This window comes from Bubalus kerabau, chromosome X, assembly GCF_029407905.1.
Source record: "Bubalus kerabau isolate K-KA32 ecotype Philippines breed swamp buffalo chromosome X, PCC_UOA_SB_1v2, whole genome shotgun sequence".
NCBI lineage: Eukaryota > Metazoa > Chordata > Mammalia > Artiodactyla > Bovidae > Bubalus > Bubalus kerabau.
In genome coordinates this window covers 107,626,656-107,641,293 of record NC_073647.1, presented here as the reverse complement: position 1 = coordinate 107,641,293, position 14,638 = coordinate 107,626,656, and the positions used below count along the sequence as shown (strand labels likewise).

General features: G+C 38.6%; 1 protein-coding gene across 35 annotated transcripts in view; it reads left to right on the top strand.

Annotated features, from left to right (window-relative positions):
* The window catches only part of HUWE1 (HECT, UBA and WWE domain containing E3 ubiquitin protein ligase 1), a 157,474-nt gene that overhangs the window by 103,445 nt on the left and 39,391 nt on the right, over window positions 1–14,638 (top strand). For 34 of the 35 annotated variants that reach the window (XM_055563870.1, XM_055563864.1, XM_055563867.1 and 31 more), the window contains 14 exons: window positions 373–495; window positions 1,276–1,513; window positions 1,902–2,132; window positions 3,368–3,490; window positions 3,935–4,030; window positions 4,612–4,881; window positions 5,922–6,074; window positions 7,714–7,841; window positions 8,061–8,142; window positions 8,831–9,007; window positions 9,487–9,646; window positions 9,936–10,294; window positions 12,704–12,899; window positions 14,089–14,256. In XM_055563870.1, the coding sequence (XP_055419845.1) occupies window positions 373–495; window positions 1,276–1,513; window positions 1,902–2,132; window positions 3,368–3,490; window positions 3,935–4,030; window positions 4,612–4,881; window positions 5,922–6,074; window positions 7,714–7,841; window positions 8,061–8,142; window positions 8,831–9,007; window positions 9,487–9,646; window positions 9,936–10,294; window positions 12,704–12,899; window positions 14,089–14,256 (2,504 nt within the window). The remainder of the gene's footprint in view (window positions 1–372; window positions 496–1,275; window positions 1,514–1,901; window positions 2,133–3,367; window positions 3,491–3,934; window positions 4,031–4,611; window positions 4,882–5,921; window positions 6,075–7,713; window positions 7,842–8,060; window positions 8,143–8,830; window positions 9,008–9,486; window positions 9,647–9,935; window positions 10,295–12,703; window positions 12,900–14,088; window positions 14,257–14,638) is intronic. The other variant, XM_055563876.1, reaches the window with a different exon arrangement.

The following is a 14,638-nucleotide window of genomic DNA, read 5'->3' as shown; positions in this document are numbered from 1 at the left end:
TCCTTCTCTACTTGAATGCAGAGTGAATCACTGAATTAGAGGACTTGGAGGTCCCTTGTTTTACCCTAAATGCGTACCCCAAATACAGTATAAGGTACTTGTCTTGGTTCTACCTACTCTAAAATACAGAGATTTTTAAAAGTATTTATAATCAGATTGCATTTCAATAACCTTGTGTTTAGTAGTAGGTAGAAACTGTCACCCTTCTTTGCCTTAGAAATTTTAGTATCCAAACTAGTCATCTACCTGCATTCTAGTCAGTCAGTCATTTCAGTGCAGTATTAAATTTTACTCTTGGCTTCTACTTGAATTTCCCATTGTTTCTCTGGCTGCCCTAGAGAAGGTTAAATTTTTGCTTTTTCCCTCTTCCAGGCTGACCTTCTTCATCTGTTCAGTTGGTTTTACATCCCCAATGCTGTTTGATGAGAGGAAGTATCCCTACCACCTCATGCTGCAGAAATTTCTCTGCTCTGGAGGCCACAATGCCCTTTTTGAGTAAGGATCATGTTGCGTTTGGTCTTTCCTATTTGCCTTAGCAGCCCACAACTTTCTAAGCCACCTATCCTGTGATGATGGGATACATAAAGACAGCCATTGGTTGTACCCTTTCATGGTTTAGGAACTAGTTGTATTTATGTCCATCTTCCTGGAGGGTAGGATTCAGCCTGTCCTTGGGCTGTCTTGTAACGGTCTCTGTTTTTCTTCATTTGGATTGCAATGTCTTGTACATATTTTTCTAATAGACTTATCCTTTCCTACTATTTCTTTGAATATGGTAATTTTCCTGCTGCTTTTGGTCAGAAGATTCTAAGTTTCATTTTGGTTTTTTTTATTTGTTGTAGCTTTAGAAATAAAGCTGGAAATGGTATTAATTTCACCCTAAATATGTGTAACAAATTATCACTTTGTCCACCTTAAACTTCCATATGTTATATGTCAATAATACATCAATAAGGCTGGAATAAAAACCCAAATAAAAGGTAAAGCACTGTATTCAGCATCTTGTAATAACTATTAGTGGAAAAGAATATGAAAAAGAAAATACATATATAACTGAATCATGTTGCTGTTTACCAGAAATTAACACAACATTGTAAATCAACTATACTAGAATTTTTTGAAAAGAGTAAAGCTAATAAATGTTGGACAGACTAGAAGCAGTATCTCCAAGAAGAGGAACTGGGAAGCTTTTGAATATGTCCCTGTCTTTCTCCCCCCACCCCCAATCTAAAATACTAATATTCCATCTTCACATTTTCTCTTATTTGAATTTAGAACATTCAATTGGGCTCTGTCTATGGGAGGAAAAGTTCCTGTTGCTGAGGGATTAGAACATTCAGACTTACCTGATGGCACAGGAGAATTCCTAGATGCCTGGCTAATGCTGGTGGAGAAGATGGTAAATCCCACCACTGTGCTTGAATCTCCACATTCACTGCCTGCCAAATTGCCTGGAGGTGTTCAGAACTTTCCACAGTTCAGTGCCCTCCGCTTCCTTGTGGTAACTCAGAAGGTGAGTATTCAGCATTCTAAAACCAAGAGTAATTTCTCGTGCCAACTAGGTAGCTCCCACCCTCTTTTGTCCTCCTTAGTGAAATAATTTGACTGGTGGAGAACCACTGGATCCTACTCCGAGGTAGGGCTGCCTTGCAGAATGCATTGCAGACCACTTGATAATTTTCTGTGGTGTAAACCTTTGAACTGTAAACTCCAGATTGCAACTTCTAGGTTGGGTTTAATGCCCCCTTCTCTGTGCTTCCTTGGACCCCCTCAGTACTGCCTGAAATTTTGTTGTTAGCATTGATTGTGGAAGGACTATCTCACAGATCTTTGACTTATTTTTCCTGGGGTTTTGAATTGAGACAAAATGGTCTTCACATAGCTTTTCAAATGACTTACAGGCAGCATTTACTTGCATCAAGAACCTGTGGAACCGGAAACCCTTGAAAGTGTATGGTGGGCGAATGGCTGAGTCCATGCTAGCCATCCTGTGCCACATCCTCCGAGGAGAACCTGTGATTCGAGAGAGACTGAGCAAAGAAAAGGAGGGATCTCGAGGAGAAGAGGATACAGGACAAGAAGAAGGTGGCTCTCGCCGGGAACCTCAAGTCAACCAGCAACAACTACAACAGGTGGGATTCTGACCTCACACTCCAGGGCCCAGACTTTGCACCTGAGAGTGTGTGGTCTGTCAGGTTTCTAAGTTTCTAAATGCCCAGTCCTGTTAGGAGATAGGTTTAAATTTGCTCTCTTTCTTACTTTTTCTCCCGAGAAAGCTGAAGTGTCATTTCAGTACTCCTAATAGGTAAAAGATCTGTGTCCTCCCAAGCATCTTGTTTAGTATTGGAATTCTTTTACGTATTCTCAGTAGACTGTGGCTGCTATGTTCTTTGGAGGCAAACTGTCCTCAGCTACTTTCTGATGGATCTGTAAAGAGAAGGGACATTGTGACCCAAATTTATTTTCCAACAAGAGCTTTTGGAAACCTTACTCACCTACAAAACTGTTTTCATATTTTAAATTTAAAATAGTTGGAGGCCAGAAGTGGGGGAGGGGATGCACCTTATGATCCTGACATTTCAATCTCAAACAGCATTATATCTAGAATCCTGTTCAAATGTCTTCTGTATGTACATGCCACATTTTTATTATAATGGTTAAGTGTTCACTTTAAGAAAACTTAGAAATATACCAAAATACTTTCTAAAGGCATTCATAATGATGCCACACAAGATAATCATTGTATCCTTATTTTCACCACTTAATTCTGTGCCTAATTTTTACCTAGCAGCATCATACAGAACGTAGATTTATACTGCTGTCTTTAAGAAACTAGGTCTTTTTTACTTCTTAGTCATTCTTATATTGCTGGATATGTTGATTTTCTTATTATTTGGTGTTGTAAAGCTGTGGTGTATAGCTTCATTCTCTACAAATCTTTCTATGTATCTCATGATTATTTCCTAGTTGTAGGTTTCCTGGGTTAGTTTTTCAGGCTCTTGTTCTGTTGCCAGTCTGTCTTCAAGAAAAGTGGGACCAAGTTTTGCTTCTATGTGTGAGTCTCAGTCTTAGAATAATCTTGCTAAGGAAAATGACCATCTAGCTGAATTTTCTTGAAGGATGGAATTGGGAATCACTTTGACTCCTTGCCTCATTATGTAGCTCTGTTTAAATGGTATGGAAGCACCATGCAGAAAGGATCATTCATGTTATCTAACTGACTTAGCTTTATAAATATTCTCAGTTCATATGAAGTTAGAAGAACTTGTCTCCATCTTAAAAGGATTCCTCTTTTTTTTTTTTTTTTACAATGTGTTTGGATTTCTCTCTTACCATGGTTCTTTGAGATCCTGCATTCTTTTTGTAGCTCATGGACATGGGCTTCACAAGGGAACATGCCATGGAGGCCCTGTTGAACACCAGTACCATGGAGCAGGCCACAGAGTACCTTCTAACCCACCCTCCCCCGATCATGGGAGGAGTTGTTCGGGTGAGTTGGCTCAGGGGCTCTGATCTCTCAGGGTGTTGGTATGGCTGCTAATGTGCTTTACTTCTCCATGCCAATATTTTCTTTACACGCTAACTCTTACAGCTCTAGAATATAAGGAGCAGAAGCTTTCTCTCTCTTAGTCAGGCAAATTTTACTGGACTTTGCAAAAGAACTCTTAAATTATCCATAGGCAGAAAGTAATAGGAGAGGCTCTCTTTTCTGAAATGCCAAATAGGTGGTCATATTGAAGATCCTTTCCTGTTTAGTTTTGTTGTGGTTTTTCCCTCTTGTTCTCGTGGTGACCAGGTAAGCCTAATTGAATTTGATTCTACAGAGCAGCATTCAGAGCCTTCTCTGTTCTTCTCTAAAGTTTGAGCCCAGGATGTCTGATTCCTTATGATTAGGGTATGTGTAGTTGCTGGATTTTCTTTTGTTGCTCTTTAGGATCTGAGTATGTCTGAAGAGGACCAGATGATGAGAGCGATTGCCATGTCTCTGGGACAGGATATCCCAATGGATCAAAGAGCAGAGTCACCTGAGGTAACTAGAAAATGGGGCTTCCAAGAGGGTCTGACACAGTGATCTTAGTGTTTCTATGAACATTCTGCTATTACTGTTTGGTAACTGCTGGAAATAAAGTCTAAACAAAGACATGGGAGTACTCATTCATCCCAGCCTTGCCATCGCTAGTCTACATTACATTGACCTGAAGCTTTATGTGAAACAGATGAAGCATTAATATTATTGTCAAATAAGAGGCCCAAAATGTACTTGGTAGTGCTCATTAGGCCAAACTTGGCTGTCTTTATTACCTTGGAATCTAGGTAATAATTACTACCTGCAGAGAATGCAGGACAATTGTCTACAAATGATTTTTGTGGGAGGTGATGTCAAATGATGCAAATAAGTTTCCAGCACTTTGAGGATTGGAGGTGTCCTGCTGTCTTGCATTAGCCTGTCTAGCTGCCTTTATACTCATTGCCACACCCTAATGAATGTACCACCTGATTGAGGAGAAGGTAGAGAATATTTATGTGGTAGGGCAGATACATTATTAGAGTCTCCTCACTTTCTTCCTTCAACTGTCCCATATCCTCTCACTCTTCCTTCCCTGCCTCTAGGAAGTTGCTTGCCGAAAGGAAGAGGAGGAACGGAAAGCTCGAGAAAAGCAGGAAGAGGAAGAGGCTAAATGTCTAGAGAAGTTCCAGGATGCTGATCCATTGGAGCAAGATGAGCTCCACACTTTCACAGATACAATGTTGCCAGGCTGCTTTCACCTTCTTGATGAGTTGCCAGACACTGTATACCGAGTGTGTGATCTGATCATGACAGCAATCAAGCGAAATGGAGCAGACTATCGAGACATGATTCTGAAGCAAGTAGTCAATCAGGTAAGTTCTCCAGGGGCCAGAAAGTCTTTGAAAGGAAAAAACAAGCTCTCTTTTTCTATGTATCACTTCTTAGATTCATCTAAAATGTCAAAAATGTCTCTCACTCTTGAGCCAAATTAAGCCCCCTGAACTAACTAAATGTTTTTCCCTCTCCTCCTATGTAATAGTCTTTTGACAAATGAGTCCCCATTTTGATCAGTAGTTGTGACCTGTTGTTTGTCTTTTTTAAGCAGTGTTTTTCTCATTATGAAATTAATGTATGCTAGTGTTGAAATAGAATAAGAAATAAACCACCCTAAATTCCCACATAGCCAGTTAACATTTTGGTTATATTTCCTTTCCTTTTTTTATGATTTATTTATTTAAATCATTGGAATCTTATTCTATACATTTTTTTCAGTTGAGAGACAGGAAGAAATTAAAAACTGATATATTTAAACATAATTTTAGTGTATGGAAACATCACAGGAGTAAAAGTCAAACTGGATAAAGCTTTTTCTTCCCCACACGATATGACCAATCTTTAGTTTTCTTTATATCAAGAACTTATAGAAGTTTGTTTTAAACCTTAATAGAAAGGAGCAATTATATAAAATTACAAGAGATTTTCAACATGCATGCTAAAGCATGACCAATGTTTCTAACATGCTGAGGTTTTGTTTTGTTTTGTTTTTTTCTCTCTGTTTTTCATGATAATTCTGAAGCGGGTATAATGAAAGATTTAAAGTGGGTAGAACCTGTGTAGAGTTGACTGTATTTGTGCACCAGAAATTTTTAAAATACTCATTGTTTAAACTTAGAATTTAGACTTCTTGTAATCTAGTCTTAAGAAAATAATTTCTAGAAGCTTTTCTTTAATAACATACATCTTTTTATACAGACACCAAATGCCTATAGTAAATATGTTAATATTTACCCAGTCTCCTTCAATGAATGTGTTAGAGGTGGAGGGGGTATTTTACAAGGTTGAGAATGTTTTGACAAAACTCATCATACTCTCTCTACAGTTATTTAACTTGGCTCCTTTCCTGCTTTTCTAGGTGTGGGAAGCTGCTGATGTATTGATCAAAGCTGCTCTTCCCCTGACAACAAGTGACACAAAAACTGTATCAGAGTGGATCAGTCAGATGGCCACTCTACCCCAGGCCTCTAATTTGGCCACTAGAATCTTGCTTTTAACACTGCTTTTTGAGGTAAGATTTAGACCTTTTGGTCCCTGTTATTCATTCATCAAAGAATCATCAAACACCTAGCATTTGAGACACTGTAGAAGGTATAGAGAAATGTAGGACATGTCTGCATTTCATGAGCCTACAGTTTCTGATAGGCTATAATGCACGTGTGCGTGTGTGCTGTCACTCGTGTCCAACTCTTTGCAACCCTATGAACTGTAGCCCGCGAGGCTCCTCTGTCCGAGAGATTCTCCAGGCAAGAACACTGGAGTGGGTTGCCATGCCCTCCTCCCAGGAATCTTCCCGACCCAGGGATCAAACCTGTGTCTCTTATGTTTTTTGCATCGGAAGGCAGGTTCTTTACCACCAGTACCATCTGGGAAGCCCAGTAATGCACATAATTAAGTATAAAATACAGCATTCTGTGCTACATGAATGGTAATAATCTTGAGTTCAGGGACGTCTGGATAATAAGAGAAGTGCTTCTCAGAACAAATGTTAATTGAATTGGGTCTTACAGGACTAGAGGATGGGGTGTAATTAGAAGAAGGTACTTAGAATGACTGTAAGTTGTGGATTTCTTTTGGCTTCTCTGAGGAAATCTAACTAGCAGTGGGGTAGGATATGGAATTTGGTAATAGGTGTCGAATAGAATCTAACTGGTCTTTCTAACCTGGTTAATCAGCAGATTATTTGAGGTAAAGCATGTTCTTATTCCAACCAATGTAGGAATTAGGAGGCAACTAACCTTGAACAAGTGACTCTTCATTTTTAGCTTATCATGTTTAATGGTAAAACCTGGATTTAATGGAGTAAACCCTTTATAGCATATTGGAGTTAAGTACAATATGTGTCATACTTGATGTCTACAGTCTTGGGGCTTTCCTTTATAATGGAAGTGGTGATTCTTATTATATAACACTTGTGAATAGATACTTGTGGGAAAGATTGCAAAGTTCTGAATGCTGGGGTCCCCAATAACATTATAATGAGAAATTACTCATGAGCCCCTCCCCCTTTAAAAAAAAATCACAAATGACACTCTTTCTTCTGGTCTTTTTTCCTATATGTTTAAACAGTCAGGATCAGAGTGTTTAGAAAGTTTTGTGTTCTTTCAAGTATTATATTATGAATATTTACCATGTCATGTATATATTATTCCATCTTTTCAATGTCCCCTAGTTTAAGTATCACCTATTGTTGGCCACTTATTTAAATTATTTCCAGTGATTTCCTGTTACATCAATAATGCTTTATGTAGCCCCTATAAGAGGAACTATTTAACTTTGTTGCTGTGTTTAATTATTCCATCTTGGATGATTAGAAAGGTTCTCTGTAAATCAGAAGCTTTTAAGCTACCCTAGATAACAGTTCTTAATGATATTAATCATATTAGTAATAGTTTCCACATTAAGCACGTACTAATGTACACTGTGTTGGCAATTAACCTGGAGATATAAACATTATTATTCCCTTTGACCCAAGAGGAAACTAAGGCCTAGAGAATTTAAGTAATAATACATCTCAGATCACACTGGTAAGTGGTGGAAGTGAAATTTGAATTCAACCAATTCCATTAGTGTTCACTTTTCTTTTACCGTAGTAATCCTTGAAACTGAGTAGAAGTTGTTATTTTTTTTCTCTTTGATTAATCAATCAGGAATTGAAGCTACCTTGTGCTTGGGTGGTTGAATCTAGTGGCATCCTTAATGTCCTAATCAAACTCTTGGAAGTGGTTCAGCCCTGCCTACAGGCCGCCAAGGAACAAAAGGAGGTCCAGACCCCAAAGTGAGTGACCCTGTATCTCTCCTGGTTTCATTTCTATTTCTCTGGGCCTTTGGGCCCTTAAGTTTAGGACTTGAATCATGCAGTTTCCTGGGGCATGTATGGGATGAATCTTGGATACCTTTTATAGTTTGAAAATTGTACCTGATAAAATCAAGATAAGTTTTCCCATGTTGCACAGGTTTCTGGTTTGCCCAGAGTAAATAATTTCTTCTGTTTTAGGTGGATCACTCCAGTGTTGCTTCTGATTGATTTCTATGAAAAAACAGCCATTTCCTCAAAGAGGAGAGCCCAAATGACTAAGGTACATAAAACAGTATGTTTTATATACCGTGTATATGGTGAGCAGAACAGCTGAGCTTCTTGAGGCAAGAATAGACCAGAAGAAAATACGGGATAGTGGTATTAAAAAAAATGTAAAGCTCTCTGATCAAGGCATAAATCTCTTGAGGGATCTTGATAATTAGAGTTCTCTTCTGAATTGGAAGTTAGAATTTAGTTTCTTTGATGGAGCTGCTTGCTAAAAGGTCCGAGAATTTACCCTGGAAGTGAATGTTAAAGATGTGTGTTGTCTCCAGAGGAGGAGTGGCTCTTCTGTTATGTGAAGGGCTGAGTGTGCAACAGTTCCTCCAAAAGCAAGTGCTCCTTATATAAAAATTATATATGCCACATCATCTCAGTACCTTCTCAGAAACAGAACTTTTGTTTCAGTACATCTAAAATAATGTTTACCTTCTGTGGAAAATAGTTGGAAACAAAAGGAAAGGATCACAGGAAAAGAGTAGAGAGTGTTTTGTTCCTATGGAGAACCTCAGGGACGTGAGGGATAAGGTATATGAAAACTTATCTCTCGGTTTGCAAAGTATAATAAATGTCCAGTGTATTTCCTTTTTCTGGGTTAGTTTTAGCAGTGAACACTGATGAAATTACTGTTTCTTCTAAGAGTCAACATTATAAGGAAATATAGTAAAACTTTATGCTCTTATATTTAGTACCTACAATCTAACAACAACAACTGGCGCTGGTTTGATGACCGCTCTGGACGTTGGTGTAGTTACAGTGCAAGCAACAACAGCACTATTGATTCTGCCTGGAAATCTGGAGAGACAAGTGTGCGTTTCACTGCAGGCCGAAGAAGATACACTGTCCAGTTCACTACAATGGTACAGGTACATGTTCACTCGATGCCGTAAACTTGATTGAAGGACGGGAATGTGCCAAGTATGCCTTTCCATTTGCTTCTTCCCGAACCAGCAGTCCTGACATGTTATATGAACAGTATTACCATTACTAAATGGGGTATAGTTTTCAGAGAACTGAGTCTTTCTAAAGCTATAATTTAGGCCAGGAGTCTTCGCAATTTGATACTGTCCCACCTGGAAATCAATTTAAGTGTTCAGTCAAGGATTAGGGAGTTGTTGGGATATGGTGTCTGCTCTACTGGAAAGTTTCATAACTTGCTGTAGGGCCTCGTGTATGCCATTTTCTTTCTTAGGACCTTCAGGGTTTCTTTCTGTAAATAATAGGGATGGGATAAATTGCCAAAATTCCTTCCTGTTACAGCATTTTGCCACTGAGTCCCAATTCCCCCATTTCCCCTTAAAATTCTTTTTTCTATAGAGATATTTTTGTCTGCTTGAATTCCTAGGTTAATGAGGAAACAGGGAACCGGCGTCCTGTGATGCTGACACTCCTGAGGGTACCACGCTTGAATAAAAATTCTAAAAACAGCAATGGACAGGAACTAGAGAAGACACTGGAAGAAAGCAAAGAAATGGATATCAAACGTAAAGAAAATAAAACCAGTGGTATGGACTTTCAGTTTTGAATCTTTCAAGGAGGGTCTTACAATAAAGCTAATGTGCCTTTATGGCTTAAATTCTGACCAGTTTCATCATGAGTGATTTCTTACCCTTCAGATTGCTTGGTGACTTAAAGATATATAGTTTTCATTTTTATATCCTTTTTCATCTGGTCTTTGAATTGATGTTTGGTATGTTTGTCTTAATAGCACCCAAGTGTTTGGTTACTTCAGAGGGAGAGGATGGAAGGAAATGTCAAGTTAACTGTCTGAACACTTACTTTTCCCATTTGTAGATACCCCCTTGGCCCTAGACAGTACAAATACTGAAAAGGAGACAAGCCTGGAAGAAACAAAAATTGGGGAGATCTTGATCCAGGGCCTGACAGAGGATATGGTGACTGTTTTAATCCGGGCCTGTGTGAGCATGCTAGGCGTCCCTGTGGATCCAGACACTTTGCATGCCACCCTTCGCCTATGCCTGAGGCTCACCCGAGACCACAAATATGCCATGATGTTTGCAGAGCTGAAGAGTACTCGCATGATCTTAAATTTGACCCAGAGTTCAGGCTTCAATGGGTTTACTCCCCTGGTTACCCTTCTCTTAAGACACATCATTGAGGACCCCTGCACCCTGCGCCATACCATGGAAAAGGTGAGTCTTTGGTGTCCAGTGGGGTTTAGCTTTATGTCATACTTTGTTCTCCTTGGTCTCAGAACAGATCGACTTCTGGTTCTTCTTTGGGTATATAGCTATGTGTTATATATATGCTCTGCCCAGCAAAATTTCCCAGCTGTGTCCTCAGGTGCTTGCTTAGATATGATAGATAATCCCATTGAGTAACATTTAAAAAGTACTAGAAAATAGGATTTTTTTACCCCTAAATTAGTGATAGCTCTTATCCAGAAAATCCTCTTCACCTAAGAGCCTATTTTCCAACCATTGTGTTTTGGGGATTGTAAAAATGAAGTTTATCCTTGAATAATAAATTTGAACTGCACAGGTCCACTTATATAAAGATTTTTTTCTAATAGTAAACACTAAAGTACTACCACAATCAGTTGGTTGAATTCGCAGATACAGAACCTCAGATATGGAGAGCCAACTATAAGTTATACGTGGATTTTCAACAGCATGGAGGGCTGGTGCCCCTAACCCCCACAATATTCAAGCGTTGATTATAGTAAAGTTTTTGGAATGTTTATGACTAGGAAAAGTTCTTTACAAATACACATTGTGCACATGAAAACTGAGGTTTATATGTTAATTTTAGGAAACACATAAAGCAATAGAAGAAAGTAATTACAAAAATAAAAACCTTTATGACATCAACTTAAGACTTCAACAGAAGGGTTAGGGGCTAACATCTTACTAGTAAGGCTTTTTTTCCACCATACTTTACAGACTCTTCTTTCCTCTGCTAATTCTTTGTCAGCAGTCATCAGGTGAATGTTACTGAACTTCACTACCAATTTCCTCTCTTGGAACATTGTTTCCCACATTTATATGTAGTGTTGCTATTCACATTTTTGTGCATAGCCTTGTCACATTTATGATTGTTTTTCTTATAAATGCTTAGAAATTGGATCAAAAGGTGTAAATTATTTTGATGCCACTTCATACTTCTTTGTGTATATGAGTATATATCTCACATTCTTCAGATAATTCTTCCTCAGCCAGCTTATTTGATTTCACCTGATAGGAGCAAGGCCAAAAGAAGGAGGGCTGTTAAAGACAGCGTGTACATTGATCCAATGTTAGGAGACAGCCCAACAGAGAAGAAACAACTATATACACAGACAGTATTCTGACTTAAAAACACTTTTAAAATGTTTAAAGCTTAAACAACTTTTTAAATGCTAGGAAAAACTATATAGGTTCTTGTTGGACGACAGAAAAGTTTCTAAACTTAAAGGAAATTTTATTTGGGGGTATAGGGAACGAAGGAATATCACTGGCAGTTTTAATGTTTCAAGTGGCAAAATGTAAATGCTTGATAATATCCACTGCAGGTACAGGAGTGGAGAACTAGGCATACACCTACTTTTTGTAGGAGTGGAAATTGATACAACCACATTGGGGGGTAATTTGGTATTGTCAGTTTAAGATACTCTTTGACCTAGAAATTCTGTGGCCAAGAATTTATCTGATAACTAAAGTCAAGTATGCCAAGGTACATATACAAGAATGTTCACTGTAGAACTGCTTGTAATATCAAGACTAGACATCCAGTGTCCTACAAAGGACAGAATAAATAAACAATGGCACATAGTGGAATTGCATTTTTCTGTATTTAAAGAATGAGAGTTATTTTACGATTTGGAGCCTGAAAGGCAAGATAATGGAGGTTATTATGCTAAACTGAAGGGTATGGCTATAGTGTTTACTATTGGGAAAAAAATCTGCATATAAGTGGACCTATCCAGTTCAGACCTGTTACTCAAGGGTCAGCTGTACTTTTACAACCTGAAAAAACAGTGTTTGGAAAATAGGGTCTTGGGTGAAGTAATCCTACAGGGAATGATCTTTAAAACATGAACTTGGTGGAAGGTATCCTAGTCCCTTACTAACAAGTTTTAGTTCAAGAAACCTATACTCCTGGCTGTCATTATTCAAGACTGATGATTGACTTTGAAACTTATACAAAGTGGGTGTCAGTATTACCTATTTTTAGAGTTTGAACTATTCTGATTTAAAATTGGGACGGCATGTGGGAAGGCTCAGAACTGGCACGTAAATTTGGGAGCTTTAATTTGGAGGAATGATCAGTGATCTAGATATGTTTCCCAGTTTCTATAAGGATTGCATATCATCTAGTCTAATAGTTGATAGTTTTGGGGGTATGCTGAATGTTGTAACTTTTTTACAAGCCACATTTTTTTGAATTGTGAAGGACTAAAATTCAAAAGACCCAAGTGTATCTTCCTCCCAAAGATCAAAAGGCTTTCATCCACTGTCTTGAGGGAGAGCTTGGTTGGTATTTTAATCCTTGGTAACTCTTCCTGGAATGCAGTTTTGTTTTAGAAAGTGGTCTTTAATCAGGAGTGTCCTCCTCTTTACTAGGTTGTTCGCTCAGCAGCTACAAGTGGAGCTGGTAGCACTACCTCTGGTGTTGTATCTGGCAGCCTCGGCTCTCGGGAGATCAACTACATCCTTCGTGTCCTTGGACCAGCCGCATGCCGCAACCCAGACATTTTCACAGAAGTGGCCAACTGCTGTATCCGCATTGCCCTTCCAGCCCCTCGCGGCTCAGGAACTGGTAAGTTTACTATTCTCCTGGCCTTTGAGACATTGAGGTCTGTGGCTTAGTATAACTCAAAAATTTTTCTGTGAGGAAGCCTGTAGCTTGGAAAACTTCCTTAGGCAGGCAGTGGGATGTTTGGCTTGTTGATCAAATGAGTCAATTCAGAGGTAGTTCAGTAGCTTCTCTGGTCTTCGCCCTATAGTAATTCCTGCCAGAGATGCCAAGAACTCATTCAGTCTAGTCCTTGCCTTCAAAGAATTTAGCTTGATATGACAACAGGGATTACAAATGGAGTGATTGGTTTATAGGTAGAGTGATAATTGAGGGATAAGTGGACATGTGACTTATGCAATAGAAAGTATGCTGTATCATTAGTTTATTCTTGCCAAAAATATTTGAGCTATAATTATGAGGAAAAAATTAGATGGGTACAAATTTGAGACATTCCATAAAACAACTGGCCTAGACTCTTTTCCAAAATATTAATGTCATGAAAGGGGGAAAAAATGGAAGGATCTTGTAGATAAAAGGAGATGAGAGAAACCAGCAATCTTAATGGGATGCTGACTCTAGATAAAGGAGATTTGGAGAAATTAGAATATTTACTGTGTAAAAGATAATATAATTGTATCTGTGTTAAATTTCTTGAGTATTATTGTATTCTGGCTGTATAGGAAAATATCCTTGATCCTTAGATTTGGGTAGACATATTTAGGAGTGGAAAATGATGATTCTAGATGAAAAGTATATGGATGTTTTTGTACTAACCTTTCAGCTTTTCTGTGGGGTTTGGGGATTTTTGGTTTGTTTTTTAAATTAAAAGTTGGGAAAGGGACTAATTATTTTGGGAGCCCCAGCCTGGCTCTGCCTGTGCTTGACATTTCTCGTGCATGGTCTCTTTTAATCCCCAAATTTTCAAGAACGAGAAAATTAAAGTTTATTGAAATAATTTGGCCAAGATCCTGTCACAGAACTTGGTTTTAAAACCAAATCTCCCCAAATCAAAATCCTGTATTCTTTTTTTACTATTTGATACTGCTGTATTAAATCCTGTGGGATTTAGGGAAGGTAAAAGCCAGCTTTTCTAAGTAAACTCCTTAAACATTGTTTGGAAGTGGCCCTCCACTTCTTAGTCTTTATCAGTTACCAGATGTAGGTATCTGTTTATTATTGACTGATTTTTCTCTGTCTCACTTTGACTTAGCTTCAGATGATGAGTTTGAGAATCTCAGAATTAAAGGCCCGAATGCTGTACAGCTGGTGAAAACAACCCCTTTGAAGCCCTCACCTCTGCCTGTCATTCCTGATACTATCAAGGAAGTGATCTATGACATGCTAAATGCCCTGGCTGCATACCATGCTCCAGAGGAAGGTATGTAACTAGCCCATCTGAGGAGGCTGGCACTTTGGTTAGGTCACTTTAACCAACCCATGGCTTAGTGAGCTCTCAACTATTTCCCCATGCTCTAGGAATCAAGATGAATAAGACACATAGCCCCCTTCTCTAAAGAACTTAATAGTTACACAGTATGAATGATAATAGTCTGACAAAAGGGTACGACCAAGGAATGATAAAATGCCGACAAAGGTCCATATAGTCAAAACTATGGCATTTCCAGTAGTCATATGTGGATGTGAGAGTTGGACCATAAAGAAGGCTGAGCACCGAAGAATTGATGCTTTTGAACTGGGTGTTGTAGAAGACTCTTAAAAGCCACTTGGACAGCAGGAAGATAAAATCAGTCAATCCTAAA